Source organism: Andrena cerasifolii, chromosome 16 (genome assembly GCF_050908995.1).
Source record: "Andrena cerasifolii isolate SP2316 chromosome 16, iyAndCera1_principal, whole genome shotgun sequence".
NCBI lineage: Eukaryota > Metazoa > Arthropoda > Insecta > Hymenoptera > Andrenidae > Andrena > Andrena cerasifolii.
Window position 1 is genome coordinate 6,030,310 of NC_135133.1, and position 22,193 is coordinate 6,052,502.

General features: G+C 46.5%; 1 protein-coding gene across 1 annotated transcript in view; it reads left to right on the forward strand.

The window, feature by feature from the left end:
* Window positions 1-22,193, forward strand: part of LOC143377929 (uncharacterized) — a 144,212-nt gene that overhangs the window by 57,365 nt on the left and 64,654 nt on the right. Inside the window, exon 5 of the mRNA XM_076829736.1 lies at window positions 7,033-7,071. Within this exon, the coding sequence (XP_076685851.1) occupies window positions 7,033-7,071 (39 nt within the window). The remainder of the gene's footprint in view (window positions 1-7,032; window positions 7,072-22,193) is intronic.

Here is a 22,193-nt window from a genome sequence, read left to right on the forward strand (position 1 = left end):
TCTGTTCCCCGTGCTCGTAACGGAAGGCTTTATTGGAAAAGCTCGTGTACCCCCTGCAAGATGCAACAATTACTCCACCCCCGATGGTTCGCTTCAGCGTGTCGCGGAGAACCTCGTCGCGGGGCAGAAATCGTGCCACTCGTTTTTTTTTTTTCAAATGCACTTCACAAGTTGGAGGATAATTTCCATCCGCGGAGAGTAACAGGGAGTAAAGGGAAAAAAACGAGGGCTGAACTTAACGGCACGAAGGCTGGCGCGGCCCGCTGGCTCGCGAGCAACGAGAACACCGCCGAAGGAATGGAGAAGCAATTGCAATAAAATTTGTTGCCGCAGACCCCCCGGGCGGGAGAAAAAAAAACCCGCATAGGGGAGAAGGGTGCTGATTTGCAAGTTAAAAGCGCCGGAGGGATGGTATCTAAAATTGCCCAGAATTTCAGAGAGTCGGAGAAACAGAGACCGAAACGGACGGAACGCGTCGAACCGTGTTCCTCGCGTGAATCGAGTTTGATAAATCGCGTCAGAAACTCCGCGGATTGATAAACTCGATCGCCGAATCCCGCGGGTATCGAACGGCGTCGCGGAAACAGGCCTCCCCAGCCGGAAACACCCCTGCAACAGCTTCTCGCGGCGGAGCGAAGCGAGTAAAAGGGGCGAAGCTGCGTCCTCTTGACCGCTCTTCTTTCCACCCTCGTCCGTGGTAAGCTTTTGTTTGACTTTCAAATGGAAGTCAGCGACTGCGTCGCCGCTCCCTCGGACCCTGTCTCCAAGTTATTGCGATCTTCCGCGGAATAGTGACCCCCTTTCCGGGGCCGATGGAAAAGGAGAGTCTCCTCGAACTGGCTTGCAGGTGGGTCGACTCGATATCCGACGCTGGGAAATATTTTTATTACCGATGGAAAAATAGCTTCCAGTCGTAGCTGGATACGTAATCCCAGGGAGCGGAATATTTTTTCGATGGTCGCTCGTAAAGTATCGATTCTCTCCCACTTTCGACTGGACTTTATTGGAGTGGATCCGAAAACTGAAATATATCGTGGAGCTGGGTAGTTTCGGCGAATTCTTTCGCGGGGAGATTGCTTCGGTGGATGATCGAAGGAGGAGGGAAGTTTCGAGGAATTTGGTTGGATCTACTGTGTCAGGGTGTGAGAGATTAGACCTCGTAAGTTCTATCTTAAGGGTAGTACTTAGGCAGTCGTTTCTGTCGAAAGTGAAACATTTCTTTTTCACAAAAGTTCTTTGGCACAAAATTTATTAACATCATAAGCCTTAAAAAACATACTTGTTTTGTCAAAACTATGCATTATATATGACACTACAGATGGATCCTTAAATGTAGAGGCTTTTTAAAAAAGTTTCTTTCGTTTTGCAAGCCTCTTTAATGACCCATCTTGTAGCGTCATCTATAATGCAAATTGTTGGCGAAGGAAAAATGTTTTTTTGAAACTTATAATGTTCGTAAACATTGTGTCAAAGAACAACTCTCAGTTGCAACTTACTTCATTGTAATTAATGGAAAAAGAAATACTTGATTTTCGACAAAAACGACTGCCTAGCCTACCCTTAAGAACCGACATACCTAAGTTTGTTATTTCTTTAAACGATATGTTCTCGTCCACTGAACTCAGCAAAGAAGTGATCCCAGCTTCGACGTGCCCCCCAACGAATCCCTCGCCCACTTTCCTCCACCCTGCAATATTCCACGCGCATTCATCACATTTCCTCGAAACCTTTCGCTCAATCGATAATCCAATCCTACTTCGTAACACGATGCTAATCCTAACGACGAAGACCCGACGCGAGCGTTTGGGGGAATTATTCGAGGCACCGAACCGACTTACAGAAGTCACCCTTTTAGTCCGGTGACAACGGCGAGCATAGGGGCGCTGCTATCGTGGCCGATTGATCAGGGCGATGGGCATAAGAGCAGCGGAGAGAACAAGTGACTCGCAGGGGGATGGAACGCAAATGGAGGATTTATGTACGAGCTAAATGAAGGGTAGGAGCCGAGATGGGGCGCCATTTCCTTCGTCTTCCGCGAAAGTTCGGCCTCCCGGGCCGTTCGCGGTTAGACTTCGTTCTAAAGAGTAGAGAGCTCGACTTTAAAAGGAAAGTTCGCCGCGGAAAGAAGAAAATCGCCGGGGGGACGGTGTAATATCGCGTCCTGTCGCGGCTTCTACCGAAATCGAGCGACCTCCGCGACGAGCGCGTTTCCGGTTGCAAAGACGAGGTGTACGCTGCCCGCAGTCGCAATCTTCCTCCATCTTCTCCATCTTACTCACGGAAGTTTCAAGTAATTTGGTACTTCAGGAACGTCTGCTTCTTCTTGCTCTGAATTTATCCCCCCCCTAGTTCAATCGCCGCGGCGCAGAATGGTGACATTTTCGCGGGGGCTCGCGGTGAAAATTAATCAAAGTTCTCAGACGGTGGCCATCGGGTTCGTTAACGAGTCGGAATTATCAAGACCGCGCCGCGCCGGAAAAAGTATGGTAATTAGCGGTCAGGGAGAGCTGGAGATTGAACTTGGCAATTTCGCGGCAATTTAACGGGGGATATATGTAACGTGGCGGATTGCAGAAGTGCCGCGAGAGATTGCAGGCGCGCGCAGAGGGCCGAGTCGCGCACAGGACGGCACTGCTTCACAATGTAAATCATTTCGTCCGCTTTTGATGGCGCGGCGATGGCACTCGCAACGAGCCCATAAATGTCTCTGATATTGCCGCAATATACTCCCGTTACCAAAGTATCCCTCGGGCTCGTTGAGAATTTCACGAGAAATTAAATTGAATTAGTTCTGATATATTTCGCGGGCCGCTGCGAGGAGGCTGCGCGAACTAAAGCCTGCCGGAGATCACCGACGAATCGCAGTTCCTTGCGAAGGTTCTGAAAAATCCCTGCTCTCGAGGGACCGAAGGCGGAACTTCGTGTCACTTTTGGGGAAATTCGAACGCTGAAAGACAGGATTTCAGCGGGACGCGGATCCGTCGAGTCGCGGGATTGCAATTGTACCGGCGTTGCGAGATTTCTAAGAATACAGGAGAGTGATAGCTGAAAATTATGGCGGAGTCTTCCACTGACAGTGAAATGTCAGCGGGGGGTGGCTCGCGGGGCTGCAAGGGGGGGAATGGAAATCCAAAGCGGCGGCAGCAAACGAGGCGATTCATTTATTTCCCGACACGCGCAAATGCGTATTGATTTCCCTCCGTCGTGTAACCTGAATTCTGCTCGACTCGTATCTCCGCTCGACAGACGTTTCCTTCGACCGACGTCTCGTCGATACGGAAGCCTTCATGCCTCGACGCGCCTCGAAAAACGACCTGGTCGTGTTAAATCGACGCTCTCGTGATCACGGACTTAGTACGTAGGACGTCTACTCCTGAAGTGAATTTAGGGTCGTTTAACGTAGCGACAGCTGTAAAACCCTTCGATGGAATTAATCCAGCCCCACGGTTCTTCCCTACCGTACTATTTGCAAATTAATCTCATGCCGAATCAAAGAAAGCTGTACCGTGGTACCAAAATCCAAATGCAACTGCAATTACGTGTTTGTTAAGCACCAGTATTCTCTGCGTTCGTTCAGCATTTAATACCACCCTTGGGCCAAGAGATTGCGATCCAGGCGCAAGGTATTTCAAAGCCGTCCAGCTCAAAGGCAGCAATATACATAAATTTTAAGCGCATCATCCTCTATTCGAAAGCCTCTGCCCATCTTTTTTCGCAGCGTCTGCCACGTTTTTCCTGTTTCCCCCTCGGTCCACGCCGCAAACCCCGTGGTCAGCGCGGAACAGCCATCCCCTCTGTGTCTGCCTTTTCTCCCGCAGACACGGTCCAACCCCCGGAACCCGACAAAACGCGTCCCGTGACGACGTGACGGTTCCTTGCGTCCAGGAAAAACCAGCATTCGTCGCTGGGTATTCTTGTCCCTGCCACAACCGCGCTTTTAAATCGGCCGCCAGACGGGCCGAGCGCCGTTCCTCGCCGTTTCCGCTGGCCGAGGCGGGCCCACCTTCCGTTTGAATAAGGAAACCCTCGGTTTCTTCCCCGTCGCGACGAGACTTGCCAGAATATGCTGCTTTTTCCTTCGCACCTTTCCGGCGGAACTGGATCAGCGGGCGATCCAAGGCTTCTGGGCTTTCGATGGGACCTGAGAAATTGATAACAGCCTACGATCGCGATATTCGGTTAAGGGATAAAACCAGAAACGAGGGAGTCGAGTCACTCGCGATGACTCTCAAGCTTCCCGAGGCCCTCACTTTGTCGAATTACTTTCGCCACGCGGCCCCCGATCGAACCGTTTATCGTTGTCCGCAGAAATGCGATTTCGCGTTTCAATTTCGTCGTGTTCAATATCCGACGGAAACGCGAATCGATTCCCGCCCAGAAATTTCGCCCCCAGGCCCGGCCGAGAACGTCGAATCGCTGACGATACTCTTCTGGATGGTCTCAGCCACGTTCTCTTCGTCTTCTGCTTTCTCTTCATCATCGAAAAGTCTACCGACGTCGGCGTTTTCGTTGCTGGATCGATGATCGAAGGGAAAGGCCGCGGAGGAATTGTCGACGATCGCGAGACATCCTGAATGAGCACGCGCCATTGTGCTCGCGAGCTCGTAATCAGAGCAACTATGCAAGTTTTGGGGAACGCTGCGCTAATGCTCTGTATATTTAATAGGGGCTACCGTTCTCTATTAGATTACCAACTCGGTAAATACACTCTCCCGGCGCTCTCTCGAAACTCGCGATACTGGCTGCTGAATTTCGTAACACCGTTAACGGTATTTAACAAGCAATCGATTAGCCGGCGGATCTGTGAAAGGTGAGGCACTATCCCTTTCCTGCACGCGATGCTGCGGCGTGTCTGGTGCTTACATAAGCTGATCGTCAAGGTACAAATACAGTATCAATATGGAAAGGGTTCAACATCGTTTTCTGCGGTTCCTAGCTTATAAAATGGATGAACCCTTACCGCGTTTCGACTTTGATTAAGGGCCCATTATGCGTAGAATAAGCATCCAAGCGCTGCAGCGTAGGAGGACAGTTATGGACCTGTCATTTTTGTTCAAAATTATCAATGGCATGGTGCGCAATCCACGCGCAATCGGGGAAATTAATTTTAATGTCCCTAGTCGGTCCACCAGACATGCCGACCTATTTAGACCTCCTTTCTACGCTTCCAAGTTTGCTCATGCGAACCACTTCCATAGGATCTGCAACCTGGCTAATTTGCTTAGGAACTAGATCGATCTCTTCCATGGATCTCTTTCAGCATTTAAAGTATTTAAAACTTATTAGTATTTTAAACCTATTATATTCTGTTACTTTTTAGTTTTAGTTTTGTTTTGTTTTCTTCTGTTCTGCTTCGTGTTGTGTCTCCACTCTGCGTCTCTGACACCTTCTTCTGGCAAAAATGGGTCTCACCCGTTCGCGTGGAAGTAAATAAATAAATATAAAAATATATAAAGTTACAATATGCGGTATCAAAGACCACCCCTTTCATCAAGTACCACTCCGCGAAACAGTCACCTTCTCCAGCCCCAATAAAATATCGAGTGCCAATTTCACGCCCCCATACACCCTCCCACAAAACTCCTCATTGTACAGCGACGAGGATCCAGCGTGGCCCATAAAGAACGGAATCGAATAAACCGACCTAACAAGGTAAAGCGTTTCGTCGCGGTTCATGGGTTATTTATACCTCGATCCAGCCGCGGCTGGTGTCTCCGATTTCACCCGATTCCACGTCTCGTAAAAATCCACCTGTACCACGGAACGGCGGAGGTGGTCCTGGAACGAGAAGGGGCCCGCGAACGCACGACTAAACAGATCGTCGAAAATAAGGCACCCGCGTAACATGCAAAACGTTCGGTCGATATTTTGTAACTCGACTCGTCTACGACGCTCTCCCTCCGCGCCCCTTGCGCCTCCTTTCGTCGGCCGCCTGCAGGTCTGCGGTTAAAGCGCATTTCGCCGATGATTCCGACGCGTAGCCGTTCCCCCGTGAAGAATCGAATCGATCGTTCGGTAGCGCGCGCACACGGCCGCCCGCCCGCCCGCTCGCGCGGATACGACGCGCACGTACCGATCGACGACGATCTATGGTGATTCCGTTCTCACGCTGGATGCACCCGCGATGCACTTTTATCCCGCGCCTCCGCGGCCTCCTCCGCCGGCCGCGCCACCGCCAGGTCGGATCGATAGATATTATTTCCGGCCTGCACACGACACACGCTGAATCCACAATGCGCTTCCGCGTGTGCACCCGGCCGCCGTTACGCGACGCCCATAGTAATGCGAACGCGTTTTGCGTGAGCCCGACTGCCCGCCTCCAGAGCGCCGCGATCCTTTCGCGCGAGCCAGCTCTAAGCTGGAACCACTGTAGCCGCCTGGCTGGCGGCGGGCGCGGAGCGACTCTTTTGGTGCACGTGGCAGTGTAATGGGGTGGTTTAGATCTTATTTTGTTGAGATGTGGGAGGAGGTTGATTACGAAGCTCTGATGAAAATTAACCTTCCATAATCACACCTTTTTAGAGTCACTGATTAGTCGCATGGGGTTCAGTGCCATTTTTGAGGTACCATTTTCTTATTTTGGAGCTTTTAACTTTTGAATGGTAATTGCACAGTTTTCTAGAAATGTAAATTTGGATGTATTGAGATTTGTATTTGAAAAAATAATTGTAGGTAAAAGCAACTTTTTTATTGAAATTCGCAAAATTTTTAAATTTTATTATTAAGGTCTAACAATGTGCAGAAGTATTGGCAAAGAAAAAGAAAATTGCCTGGGATGCGATACACCCCGTGTGATTAGGAAGGGTTAAAAGGAACCTTTTTTATTAAAATTCACAAAATTTTTAAATTTCATTATTAAGGTCTAACAATGTGCAGAAGTATTGGCAAAGAAAAAGAAAATTGCCTGGGATGCGATACACCCCGTGTGATTACGAAGGGTTAAAATTCTGCTAAGTTTTTGTGAATGGATTGATCGCAGGAACGCTCCACACAATGCGATATTAATTTCGACCGTTCCCCTTTGTGTTGCAGGTTCCTCAGCCAGCGTCCACCTACGCCGATCTGCGCACGGTGAGTAGGACAGATAATGAATACAAAACACAGTAACGTGCGAGGGGATGTAGTACAGGGTTCTGGGCAATAGTCGTATCGAAGGCGAAACAGTTTTTCGGGCGGGAAAAAATATTTTCCCGTTGGTGCCTCTGTGTTTCAAAAACTCCCGCGTTTCCTCGCTATTCCCTCGAAAACGATTCGTCTGAAATATTTAACCGCTCAGCTTGCGCTGAACGTTTTCGCAAACAGCGGGGAGGCGGGGAACAACACAGATGAAACGGGGGAAAAGCGAAACACGACGGAGAACGGAAAATATCATCGTAAAATTGCGTCGAGAACGTTGTTTTCGACGGAACAACGCGACGCCATTTTCCGGAGCGTACGCGTACGAATCGCTGACTGAAAACTGACGTTTCTCGAAATGCGCGACGAAAAATGGGAGGGATACTCGAGGGGTGTTTTCGTCCTGGAAAAAAAAGAACGAAGGAAACACGCTGGCGCGTTTAATACAACCGCTGTCCTCGGCAACTTGCTTGCTCGTTTACTAGACGAAAATGCTTTTTACCGTATCGTTTTAATACGCTTGACCAGTAACTGGAGAAGGAAATCAGGAAATAGCAGGAATTGCATTTAGAAGAACCCCAGTTGATGGCTGTGTGCGTTGTGCTCTGTCTTTAAGGGGTCTTCCTAGTGTGACGGCTGGAAAAAAAAGTTTTCTGGAAATAAAAAAAGAAACATCTATTGCAAGTATCGTTTTGCACGTTCGTAGCTTTACTCTGTCACCTTTCAAGACTGTAAAAAAAATTGTAAGTAAGCATATCCAGTAGTAAAGCTACGATCGTGCAAAATAATACGTGACATACTTGTTTTTTAATTCCCGAAAAATTGATATTCTTTCAGCCGTCACACTAGGGAGACCCCTTAAGGGATGCACCTTACCGTCTAGTTACATCATTCAACAATCCCCCTTTGAGAAACTATTTATAGAGGCAGCTGTCTGTCACATCCTAGACTTATCGATTTGGTGTTGGTAATAGGGTTTAAATCATATGCCTCCGTGCGGAGTGTCCCTCGAGGCGGTGCACGAGACTTTCAAGTGGTAATATCAATGGCAAGTCAGCCGTGACATACGACTGCGTCAAGTTAACACTGTTTCCCTATAAACTGGAGCGCGCTCAGTTTAAACGGAAACAATTACGGCGATAATGAAACTCGAAGCACGAAGAAGAGAATCGAATAGGCAACGTTGTCGTTTCTGCGAGTGACAGAGCGGAAGGGCGCGGGGGCGGGATGGTTGGAAAACGACCCACGGGGAAAACGAGCCGATCGGTCGTTCCGAGGCTCGGTACGATTCGATCCTAAATCGATTATCGTCCGGCGTTCCATCAATTTCTAATTGACGCGATAATAAATTTTACGGACCACGTCGGTAGCGCTATTCCCGCGCGGAGCACGCGCGCGCGCGCCAGCGCCGTCCCCCGAATTTCCAGGCCGATTAAATTTAAGCGCTTTGCTACACCCGTTTCCCGGAGAACGGCGGAGGGAGGACGGGAGGAACGGCAAAGGGAAATCGCGAACCGCGTTTCGGCTGTTACACGAGCAACTTAATGGCTCCCGATGGCACCGCCGACGAGCACCTCCTTCGAGGATTGATGAGCGTTTTCGAGGCGGCTCGCTCCGCCGATTTGTACGCGGTAATGACGCGCGTCGATCGCGGTCATTTTTCGTGGAGAGTCGCAGGATTCGATGGATAGAGTCCTTCGTATTGTCTCTGATTATTTTTACCGAATTACAATTTCCAAATTGCGATCGTAAGTGTGTGCAGCGGAATGTGCCACATGTAGGAGGTGTGCGAGTGTCTTATCACTTATTACATATCGCTGTCTTCTGTTCATGTATATTTTATCTCTTACCAAAGGGTGCCCACCGATATATAAATAACTAATTGAATAAATAACATATATATGTAATTTATTATGAATATTTATGTATTTAATATCAAACACTAGTCTAACTCTACAAGCCGCTAATAACTCGAAGTGATTCGAGTTGGAAATTTATCTCCAAGTAACTCGTAATAATAATAATAATAATAATAATAATAATAATAATAAAATTACTTGACAGTAAATTCAAGTAGGGGAGACCGGGGCTAAAAGTTCCGGGGGTAAGTTGTTCCGACGGCTCTATCTTTGAAATAAAAAGAGCGTTGTACTTTAAATTATTTTTTCCGTGTGAGTTGATCACGCCACTCTGTCGCCCACTTTAATAGCGTCTGCGACAGCGAATTGTGTGGTTGTAAGCAAGGACCTATTAATCGCGTACCAGATAAGTAAAAATTTTTCTATCATTACTTTTTGGTCTATTTCAATTATTTAACGTCGATATTATAGATTGAATCGTTCTTATGCATCAAATGACATTTAAGAACATGGTGTAATAGTGTTTATCGTTTGAATACATGTATAAGCAGAATAGTCTTTGAAATTGCTACATGTGTCGGTAGGGGCTAGTTGTTACCGTGACTTGGGGCACGTTGTTACCGTAAAAACTTGCCCCGCCGCAAATAGGTCTGTGAAGATAGCACCCCCAAATTCGATTTTTTAAAAAAACTCAACGGCATTCGTTTGTTCATCGTATGCGCATGGTTGCCCATAAAAAATTTTCGTTTGCCCACCATTCAAAAAAAAGTTATGAACAAAATAATAAATTTGTCTTCATCACCCATCATGAATGCATTTCAATTTTTTAAAAGAAGGATACGAATGTACCCGACTTGGCCACGTTTGCCCACTCTCAGATTTCGTATGCTCACCCTCCAGAATCGAATTAAAAAATAAAAACCTCGAAAAGAAGGGTACAGGTGAAGCGATCGCGTTAAAGTTCGATTTTTCTGGAAAATATTATCAAAATCGTTCTTTCAACGATGCAGTCCGTTAGTTTAGATGTAGAAGAGATTTGCCCATACATTAATTTCGTATGCCCACCCTCCAGAATCGAATTATGAATAAAGATAGTCAAGAAGTGCGGTACCCGTTGAGACGACCAAGTATAAGTTCGATTTTTAATTAATTAAACGATGAAATCGTTTGTTTAACAATGCATATCGTTTGTCCAGATGTAGAAGAGATTTGCCCATGCATTAATTTCGTATGCCCACCCTCCAGAATCGAATTATTAATAAAGATAGCCAAAAAGTGCGGTACCCGTTGAAGCGATCGCGTTAAAGTTCGATTTTTCTGGAAAATATTATCAAAATCGTTCTTTCAACGATGCAGTCCGTTAGTTTAGATATAGAAGAGATTTGCCCATGCATTAATTTCATATGTCCACCCTCTAGAATCGAATTATTAATAAAGATAGCCAAAAAGTGCGGTACCCGTTGAAGCGATCGCGTTAAAGTTCGATTTTTCTAGAAAATATTATCAAAATCGGTCTTTCAACGATGCAGTCCGTTAGTTTAGATGTAGAAGAGATTTGCCCATGCATTAATTTCGTATGCCCACCCTCCAGAATCGAATTATTAATAAAGATAGCCAAAAAGTGCGGTACCCGTTGAAGCGATCGCGTTAAAGTTCGATTTTTCTGGAAAATATTATCAAAATCGTTCTTTCAACGATGCAGTTCATTAGTTTAGATGTAAAAGAGATTTGCCCATGCATTAATTTCGTTTGCCCACCCTCCAGAATCGAATTATTAATAAAGGTAGCCAAGAAGTGCGTCGTTGGAAAGAATTCGAGTGTATCGCAGACATCTGTTTACGTTTCGGCAGTGGCACTCGGCGCTGCTACCCTTTAGGGTATCAACGCTGCGTGTCGTCATCGAACGTGCCGAAACGTAAACAGATGTCGGCGATACCCTCGAATTCCTTCCAACGACGCACGAAAGTCAGTCGGTCTACAGAGTTCGGACGCAACTCTTGCGAGACCGTGCATTCATTTACGGTTTGTGAAGTAACTGTGAGATTATATTATTTTCCGTTGTGCGATATCATTGCGGTAATTAGTGAAAAATGACTAGAAAACCACTCTGGTGATATTCTGCACATGCTGCAGATGTGTGAAAAGTGTGAAGTGTTCGATGAGCGATACAAATTTAAGTGTCGTTCCAATAAAGTGAGAAAGAAGTGTGTGCAACATTTTTTGGATAACATGTCACCAAACACCTTCAACCTTTACGGTGAGTACAATCGATTTTGATAATTCATTCGGAAAAAAAACGAACGGAAAGGTATTCGGTTCAACGGGTACCGCACTTCTTGGCTATCTTTATTAATAATTCGATTCTGGAGGGTGGACATATGAAATTAATGCATGGGCAAATCTCTTCTATATCTAAATTAACGGACTGCATCGTTGAAAGAACGATTTTGATAATATTTTCCAGAAAAATCGAACTTTAACGCGATCGCTTCAACGGGTACCGCACTTCTTGGCTATCTTCATTAATAATTCGATTCTGAAGGGTGGGCATACGAAATTAATGGATGGGCAAATCTCTTCTACATCTAAACTAACAAACTGCACCGTTGAAAGAACGATTTTCATAAATTTTCGAGAATAATCGAACTTTAACGCGATCGCTTCATCTATACTCATTTTTTCGCGGTTTTTATTTTTTATTTAAATTCTGGAGGGTGGGCAAATGAAATCTGAGAGTGGGCAAACGTGGCTAGGTCGGGTAAATTCGTATCCTTCTATTAAAAAAATTGAAATGCATTCATGATGGGTGATGAAGACAAATTATTTATTTTGTTCATAACTTTTTTTTTTAAGGGTGGGCAAACGAAAATTTTTTATGTGCAAACGTGGGCAAACGATGGACAAACGAATGCCGTTGAGTTTTTCCAAAAATTCGAATTTGGGGGTGCTATCTTCACAGACCTGCCGCAAATGTATAAATTGTTTCCGCTGTGCTTTAAGATGCGAACATATGAATGAAAGGCGGAAAGGGACACGACTTCGATCGAAGTTATGCGTAAAGATAAATAAAAACTGTCGCTTTTGGTTTTCTTTTAAAGATAATACATTTTTGTTGGTCCGAACCTTCATAACTAACCATTATTAATAAAATTCTGCTTTATTTCATTAGAAAATGAAAGATTTCATTAAAAGGCAACACTTATATCATAGTAACAACTTACCCCAATGCGATAACAACTTGCCCCATATAGGGGTAAGAAGTTCCGCTTCGATCAGCCACAAATAAATTACTTTTTATGGAAAACCTATTACAATATATTAAACACAAGCTTAAAACCAGAAGATATAATAAATTTAACAAGAAATTAGTCAATAGTGAAGAGAATAACTACATTATTTTCCAGTCATTTTTTATATTACATCGAAATCGGAACTTTTAGCCCCGGCCTCCCCTACTCAATTAAATCGAGTTTTGGGATACCCCTAGCCAAAGGAAAACTTGAAACTCGCCACACAGCAAAGGTGTTGCACAAGGGTAGCTCCGCGTAACTGCTTCGCCGGTACATCGTAGCTTACAGCCACCCCTGCGGCATTAAGTCACCGGCACCGTGGAAAGAAGAAGAAGCACGAGCCACGGGCCATCTAGGAGGCCCTACTCGCCCATTGATATTCAAATAAACGATCGAGGAGGCGTAAACAATCCCCCTCGGTGGGCACCCCTCTGCCCTGACTTCTCGCAAAACACCGGAATAATAGATGGGCGAGGGGGCCGCGAGTCGAGTGGTCTTACGTGCCCGCGCCTAAACACGAGCACTCGCTTTGAAAAGGGGCTGCGAGTTCGTCGAGACGGTTAACGACGATAGTAATAAGGCGACGGCGGAAAAGTCGCTGTTACAGGAATTACGCGGCGCTTTTTCCACGATCAAAGCTCGCCAGTCGCGGGACAAAGTCGCGAAAGGGCGCGTCTCGAGGAGCGCCTTTGAATCGCGGACAGCCGGCAATCCCGTGGGGAATTCCGCCTCGTCGTTTAAATCCCCAAATGAAACCTCATAGAGCCCACCCTCCCTCGCCCTGGAATCCTCCACGCCCCTGCGTATAGCCTGTCCTAACGTGATTCTTCCGGGGGCAATTGCTTCAATCCGGACCAACTTCACATCCCATTATTTTCTGACACGAGAGGACCTGTTGACTTTAATTGCATACACGAGCGGCGCGACCTCGCGGAATAATCCTGCCGCCGACCCCTCCGGCCGACCGCCCCCTTCCGGGGGAAGTTCGCAGTCCGAGTGGCGGAGACCCCGTCACCGCCAGCCACCGCGGGAGGGAATAATAAAGGGGAGAGACGATGCTGGGAAATCTCGGAGTCGATGGACCGACTTTACGACTTGTCTCGAGAGACGTGTAAGGGGAAAGAAAGGGACGAGGGGGTCTGGATAGGGGGCGGCGAAAGTTTGTGGCAGGGCTCAAAGGCGTTCCTTTCCCGTTTTCCCCATTTTAAACTGTCGAGCAGCCGACTTCACTTAGCCGGAGGCACCATACTAATTAGAAAACTTGCCAAGTCTGCCTCGAACCATAGGATCGGGAGAAAGAGGAATGAGAAAATGAGGGGTGGTTGCATTGGGGATATCGGCGTCGTCGGATTCGAATTATTTCGTGTCGAAGATGGCGAGAGAGTTAGTCGGGTCGCTGGGCGACTGGGGAACTGGAAGCACGGGGTATTTAATCGCAATCCTGGAACCAGTGCTTGCAAAATGATATACAAATATTTGTAGCTCTTAGAAACCATAATGTGGGCACTTTGCATCGTGCAATTTAGAACTGCATCGTTTTTTTTTTTTGAAGCGAAAATGTGTGATTTATCGCGCCACGAAGTCCAGGAACGGGAAAGATTGTTGAAAGCATTCCGATGGTTATTATTAATTAAACGAAACGCAGCGACACTTCGAGGTTCGTTTTATTCAGTAGGGATGAAATTTTTATTGCCCGCCCGACCATCCGTCCCACAATCGAGCGGTTCGAGGCTCGGAGCGAGTCGGCCGTTACACAAAACTCGGTCGGAAGACAAAGCTGACCCGTTACCCGTTTTCCAATTTCCAATAAAGAAAGCCGAGCTTTCCAGATTACACCGCTCGGTCGGCAAACTCATTCGCAATTTATATTTCGTGGTACTTGCTGGGCGAGGGGGAGGACGGGGAAAAAATGAAGCGACGCGGCGGCGTGACGCGAGCTGGGAGAAGCGCGCGGATAAAGGGAAAGATAACGCTAAGATGGAACTGCCGGGAGGGTATCGGAGCACTTTGCCACGTACAAAGAAATGTGTATCGACGGGAATAAAGCAGCCCCGGCCTGCTCCAGGGAAACGTATTCGCATTACTCACGCTCGAAGGCTTGCTTTCGCAAACCGAATAACGTTCCCCTTAAGATTCGCCTGTTTCGCGGAGACGAAACAGAGCAGACGGGAGAACGGCGCGCAGATGGAAGAAAGAGGAGCAATGTATCGGGCGGCAAACGACTTTTCGTTCTTACGCCTCCGTGTTCTACCTTGTTGGCTCGGGTCCCCTTCTCGGGGAAAGGGAATAGGTACAGTGAAAGTTTAAGACTTTAATCCTTTCGCTGCGAGATTCGAGTAGGTTTAGTAAAAAAATGCCAGGACGACTCTCTTGTACTGTGATACTTAACAATGCACCCGATATATTTAGGTAGTTACATTTAGTCGACTGTTTATTTCTTGGATTCCATTCTTAAGGGGGAAGTCACTGTGACGGTCGAACATAAAGGCTATTTTCAAGGCATTATTTTATAACGAAATGTAACTTTTTACGAAAAAATTTTATTATCAACTGAAAATACATATATGTAATTAATATTTTATGCTTCTAGATTTAAATTTGTTTGGGTAGTATGGCTACTACATACCATAACGTTAGGCTCTTAAAAAAAATTTACAAAACGGGCGGTCGTGTAACTTTCCATCGTTTGCTGTGAATTGAAAAATTCGAATGTTTTCTTAAAGTATATTACAATAGCTTCAGTTAAGCTTACAGATTTAAAAAAATATCCATTTTTGAAAAAATGGCGAACTTTGATAGAAAAGGTGTAAAACATCAACATGTTTTATTCAATGTTACGGTTAAATGAATTATTCGATCAAATCACTTGTACGCTTAACTGGAAATAATTTTATTACGAATATTCCCTGAAAATTTCAAGTGAATCCGATAAAAATCGACCGAGTTATTAATCCGCCCCTTTGAAAAATGCCGTTTCGAGATAATTGCGTTTGAAGTTTTGACGAAAGTTATTTTCTGTAACTCAAAGATCGCAGCTGTATACGGTCTCGTCGTGCATAATGACTCTCTACCTAGTTCTAAACAATATATAAGCTCATAATCCCTCTTATTAGATACATTTGGATTTTTGAACATAAACTTTTCAGGCGATTGACACCAAGTTACCTATGCTTGCACTCGATCCAGAGCGCTGGGCTACCTATACAAAACCTTCCGTAGCTCCCAGAATCTTTCGATATCCACTTTGAAATTGTGCAGGTATACTTTTGAAACCCCAAATATTATGAAAATGCACAAAAAGAAAAATCAGAAAAAAAACTCACAGTGGCTTCCCCCTCTAAGTTCCTCTGAGACAGTTCTATCAGTAACAATAAGTTGAAAATTAAAAACCTTTTTAATTAGTTTAAAATTGACAGCCTTTCCTATCCATCATTAATAGGTATCTCCCAAGATTTTTATCAAAGTCTCTTGTGTCTTCGTCGTTTCAAGATTCAGTGATTATCAGACTGACGATTACTAATCTTCCCTTATCGCTACCATTCCTCCAAGGATCGAAGAACCCCTCGAAAGGGCTGTTTAGTAGGAAAGCCGTAACCGTGCATTAAAAATTCGCTCGTCCCGACAACGTCGGTTAAATAACCACCGTTTCCATCGGTATTCGCCTTCACCCCCGGCCGTGGGAACATTATTTCATGCACCGTGGCTCGCCAGAGAGAATCTCGATGATGAAAATCGCGGATTCTATACCCGGACCTGCGTTTCCGTACGGAAGTCTTGTGCAATTTCAATCCTCTTTTTACTGGCGGAGATACGAGGGGGAGGGAACCCTCTCTCGTTCCACACACTTTTTCGCGGAAACCCCGTTCGCCTGGTTTTTCGACCCGTCCGAAAAAAAAAAAGGAAGGGAAGCAGACGCGGGGCGGGGGAGGCCGCAGAGAAAGGGGTGAAATGGGAAGAAACGCTAGCTCGATTTCTTTTCAGTTTATAAAGAGATAGACCCCCGACGGACGGTTCTGAATCTCGATAGAATGTGCTGTGTGCCCGCTATCCACCCTCGCCCTCCTCTGCAGTTCGGCCTCATTTCGCAGCCCGGCTTTTATCCGCGTGTCATTAGTCCCCCACCCGTACTTCATTACGAAAATTTCCCATTCCCGGCCCTCGCCCTCCGACTCGCCTTGTCTTCGCTCGCACACGTTCCCCGGCGCGGCCTGGAAATTAATTTCAAACCAATACACCGCGACCCGATATGTCGCTCGTGAAAGGAGCGGCTGAATTGCTCGTCTGCGAAAATTCATTGATGTCCGTTTAGCGGCCTGCGGGGAGCCATTTCTAGCGAAGACGCAGAATGAACCTTTTCCCTTTCATTCGGCTTTCAGAATAATTGATTTCGAGCACCCCCGCGGCTGCGTTCTTGTTCCAATTCAAGAAAATGCTCGAGTCTTAAAGAGTATCATTCGGGATGTTTTTGTTTATCGAAGCAGTTTGTGAAATTGCTAATAAAGCACGTGACGATCCAATTGTCAAGGGCAGTGCCTCGGTAAATAATGCACGTCCACAGTCCCCGAATAGTACGTGTTAAGGGGGAGCAAATCTGGGACCGAGTACGCTCACCCCTATATTCGCCGTCGCCCCTCGTAGCAAGATATTGATAATAAAACCCCAACGGGCCAATTAATGGGCAATATTGTCGCGTGGCGTATTAGGGAGCATCGACGCGATAGAATAGAGATGGAGGAGCATGGATACGCTAACTACATGATCGCTATCCGCCATTAACTATGCTCGACACCCACCTCCGCGGTTCCGGAAGCTCGCCACGGCGGATGCGCTCCCCCCAGTCCCTCGTGCCGCGATATTAAAAAGCGTTGGAGGCTTGGCTGGCTTTCAGGGAGCGGCTCGGGGGCCAGGAAGGAGCTGTATCGCGCGCAAATTTATGAAACTATGCATATGTAATACGGCGTCGGTCGCGCTCGGCCTCGAGTCCGCCGCGCGCGTAACGGAAGCGTAAAATGCCTCGGATTGCGGGCCTGTGAAACGGCTCGCGTATCCGCGAGGGATGCAACCCGCCCCGGGGCGCTGGTGATTTCTAGTTCGACAGTGAAGTTCCTGGGGTTGTGCCGTTCTAGCTTGTACTAGTGGATCCTTGGTTTTGTACTCGGTCCCTTCAGCCTCTGTTCTTCATCTCCGCTTGGGCATTTGTGAACACTGTAAGATGGTTCTGTTCTCCTTTCTATTGACGTTGCAGCCTTTCATTTTGAGGGGTTCTTGGCGTATGAATTGCATCTCTAATGAATCAGGGACCATTTTGAATGGGGACTATCGAATCGCTGAAGAAAATTCGAAGATCTGTTTCTTCTGAAGGTCCAAACATGCACCGAATCGTAGCTGAAGATTACTCGAGATCAAGTGACAGAAGAGTGCAGACAGAAATATTCTACTACGTCGAAACGAAGAAGCATGTACCATTTGGTAGATTAAATGCAAGACACTGTCTTGTGCGCTGGAAAAATTTCATTTACGCGGAGTACCAAGATCACGAAAACAGCATCGCTGTTAAAACACTTGGTCGTACGAATATGTTAGCAAGCCAGCTAGACGAGTATTCAACAGTTTGCCTGCTGCAGGAGATCCCATAAAATTCCTGCAACCTATCCGTCGCCAAGTGCTTCCTTTCAACGTTTGATTAGCCGTGATTTCGCGATGCAAATCGCGAGATACGGGCGGTGATTTAGCATCGAGCGGCGGCCCCGTTAATGGCCGGGGTTCCATGATCCAATGAATCACGTTTATCGATGCCTGACCCAGCGACTTGCGAAATTGTTTGGAGAACGACTGGCCGCACGGATGCCCGTAGTAATTTAATCGCGGCGACTGACGAAGTCAATAGAGACGGGTCAGCTCCCCGACGGATATTAATGCGCCACCCTCGGCGAAGAATCGAGCCGTGCACCGTTTCACTCGTAATACGTAAAAATGGGGCATCGTTAGCGTGCAACGGACGGATACACGCGAACAAATGGATATAAATTATCGGGGGAGGAGCGAGCCTCGCGCAGTTCGATACAATTCCGGCTAATGCTTGCCAGGAATACTGAGAACATCTGAACTTACCTAATTGCCTTAACCAACAACAGGATCCAGGAACTTACAGGCTTGGAGAAGCGGAATTATATTAATTCTTGTTACAGTGAATTGATAAGAAACTGTAAGAATTCTTTAAAAATGGAGGGCCATTATCCGCTGTTGCTATTTAAAATTTCTCGGCACCTTCGTTGGACTTTCTGGTGACTGGATGTTTGGAGGAAGAGTCGCGTCCGCTCGGAAGGTCGAAGGGAAAAATTGTCCCCTGATCTCCAGTTAGGGAAGGTGGAATCCCGCCCCTCGTAATCCTCGGGCGATTTCCGTGTTCCGGGCTTCGATGGACGATAAAAGTAACGACCACCCTCGCCTATAACGTCAGGGGTTACGTTCGTCGTACACCATCAGAGGCCGTTCCCCAGCGGTGGGATCATCTGCTTCCCTCTGCTAATTGATCCATCGGTACGGGGTCGCCTTTTCGACGCGGAATCACCGAAGCCACCCCTGAAATTTACTCGTACTACTGGCCGTGTTTGCTCAGGACCCGTGCAGCCTCCGCCGAGGCGGAGGAAACCCACCAGCGAGGGTAGGGAGCGGGGACCAGTGCTCCTGGGGAGCAGAGAAACGCGAGAATAAAAGCCCTGCTTTTATTTTCTCCCGACACCTCGACACGAGGAAGTTCGAAGGCCACGCGCGGAGGGTAAACGAACTCGACTTCGACAGCATCCACCAGCCAGCTGAAATTTTCATCGAGAGAATATTAAGCAACCCTCCGTTGTTCGAGGATCCTTTCTCGTGGGCCGCGTTTAAGTTCCGACGACGTCAGGCTACTGGAAAATTGACGAGCACGGGGGTGCGTGCGCGAAGAGGTGCTCGCGAAATCTTCATTGAGGATTCTGCGAAGTTTGCGCAATAATGAGTTTATCTGGAGCTCGCGTCTGCCTTCTGCGGTGGTTGCAAGGGGTGTGCAACCAATAATGGTCGTGTTTCTTCAAACGGGATCACGCGTGCGATCTCGACAACCCTTTCTATTTACGCGGGAATGGAAATTTCTTAGAATCTGTGTTTTCGTTCGTTTTATATTCTTTTCGCTTTTATCTCGCGACAGTGTGGACTATAACGAAGCCTGGCGATCTTAATATTCGCCGTGCACCGTCTCTCGAGCACATTGTTAACAAGATTTCATTCGCCACCGTTAAGTCAGGGAAATTAATTCCGGGGCTGGGTTTCAGAGTAACGCCCCATGCTCGCGGGGGTAATTAATTGAACGGCGTCTAACGCGAACTTTATAATCGCGTCGTTTAATAGACTTATAGAGCCGATGCGTTGCATATTAATTAGAAAATACATTCTCCCTGCTCGGTGCTCGCGCGTGTTCACCATTGCCTCGTTAATGGAAGGCTCTCACTCGTAAACATTCTTTGCTTGCGAACTGTTTTCGGTTACACGCCCAAGGGGAGATCATTAAAAGTATATAAATATAATTAATAAGCATCTCTAAAGTTGTCTCCCGAGACGGAGGACATACTTTGACGTCAATGAAATTAGCCGTAGCTTATACAAATTCAAGGAAGTGCAATGGCTCTAGGACTCTCTACTTCTTCAGCTTAATTTATACACAACAAGGTGTATACTTTGATTTTTAAATAAGTGCGATTCTTTGTATGAAAAGGAAATCGGAAAAATTACTCTATTTCCGACCTGGCCAGTGTATATAACCCTTTAAATTTTCAGTTAACTAATTCTTCTTATTCCTTTACCATCGGGAATCTTAGAAAATTTCATCAAAAACATCAAGTTAAAAATTACTGCGAAATTTCCAAGATGGTGCACAGCTAGCCACCGTGACAACGAAGGAATTCCAGCTTCGATTTTAAGGACAGCCTGCAGATTGAAGCAGCATTGGCGGCGATGCTCCCAGAGAGTGGGCCTCCACGGGCCATCAGGAAAAGCACCCTCACGGTTATATTACCGGAGCAGAAGGGGCGTGACCCCGGACGTCAGGGTGATTTCGAAAAGAGCCGTGCCGCATAATTCCCTAGTTAGTCGCCTGCCGGCTGCCCGTTATAACCCACTCGGCGCAATAAACATTTGTAATTCGCGAGTACCCGTTTGCCAGCGGACTGTGTGCTGCAAGGGGGTCGCAGGGGTGGCCTGGGAGGGGGAGGTGGCCAGCGCTAAAAGCTCAGTGGAAAAAATATCAGTAAATCTCGCCGCCTTGTTCCGCCGACGTAGAAATTAACGACGCTTCTCCTCTCGTTCCCACCACCGTTGGCCCTTCGCAGTGTTTTTCCAACCCCCACGTTTCCTCATCCGTTCGCTTCTGCTACGCTTGGACTAGTCGCCCAGCGTAACGCGGATTTTCGGATATTACATGGATCCCCTTTGTGGAACGATCGCTCTTTCTGCAGGATGTTTCGTTTGCCCTGACCACAACCTTCTTCCTTGTTACTAATACAGAAACTGTGTAGAAAAATACTGCTGACAACGCTGAAACAAATGGGGCTGTATAAAATAATCGAGCTAAATGGAGCTGCGTGGTGCAGCTTGCGCGTGGATTCTTATTGCGCATAGTTACCGTAAACTGGGGAAACATTGGCATGTTCTTGGAGCATTTTGCTATCTAATAGAAAAATTAACATTTTTACATTTGCTTTAAGTATCCTATCATAACACTGCATCTTTTGCGAATGCACTGCAAGTGTGAAAATGCATAAAAGTTTGTGTCCTTATCCTTCTTTAATACATGTTAAATACCTGCCGATGTTACCCCGTAACCGGGTAACATTGCCACGTCATATATGAATAGCACTAAAGGGTTAAAGTTTTACCACATCCGAACTTACATTAACACTTAAATTTGTTTCCTTTTATGTTCAATGAACTTTATCTTTTATTTATTTTATATTCTTATTTTTTTATTTTCTCAATTAACATTTTTAAGTTCGGTTTAGGTATCCTATTATAACATTGCATCGCTTGTGACGGTAATACAAGCGTGAAAATGTATAAAATTTGTTTCGTTTTCCTTTTTAATAGACGTTAAGTAGATGCCACTGTTCCCCCAGTTTACGGTACTTGATCGTTACCGTACATTAAGGTTTAACAGCTTATTGTGCGCTGGGGGTTGTGTTTTTTAATAGCTCGATAAGAATACCTCCAAGGGAAGTAATTTTTTATTTAAGATCGCAGGGAAGCTTGTTTCGCGGCTCGAATTCATCGCGCGTTAATCAGAAACCTTCTTAGCAACCCCTTGAAAGCGGAGCGTGAAATCATTTCCGCGCAGTCAAGAAGTTATTCTTACCGTCGTCTTTCTCTTCGCAACAGCTTGGCAGCTGCGCGAAGCTTCACACGGACATCTTGGGAACGGATTAAAATTTGTGCTCCGATATCTGATTACACGGACAGATGAACCTGCCGAGACATCTCCAATTCTCCAATGCCCTCTCCGTCCTCCATTATTCCGATTCCACGCGAAACAACGGAATATATATCAGTCCTCTCTAAAAAGAAAGATCACCCCAGCAGCGTCTGCCGCGATCCGCGGCAGCGTGGCTCCCGCTAACGAACACCCATAAACCAGCGCATCAACCCTTAAACATCGCCGCTTAACGAACAGGCGGAACGGTGTATTTCAGTTATCATTTACCTTCGCGAAGGTAAACCCCCCACCGACCACCCCCGCGTTTGGTGTGGGTGACCGTGGACTTTGTTAGCAGTTTCGTAAGGCCATTCATAATCAATGACTCGCGGAGAACGCTCGCCGAGCGTCCACGGGCTGCTTCCGCGGCTGTTTGCACTTTCCATTTTGCATCGTTCCAGCAATAATTGTTTACACCTCGAGGCCGTG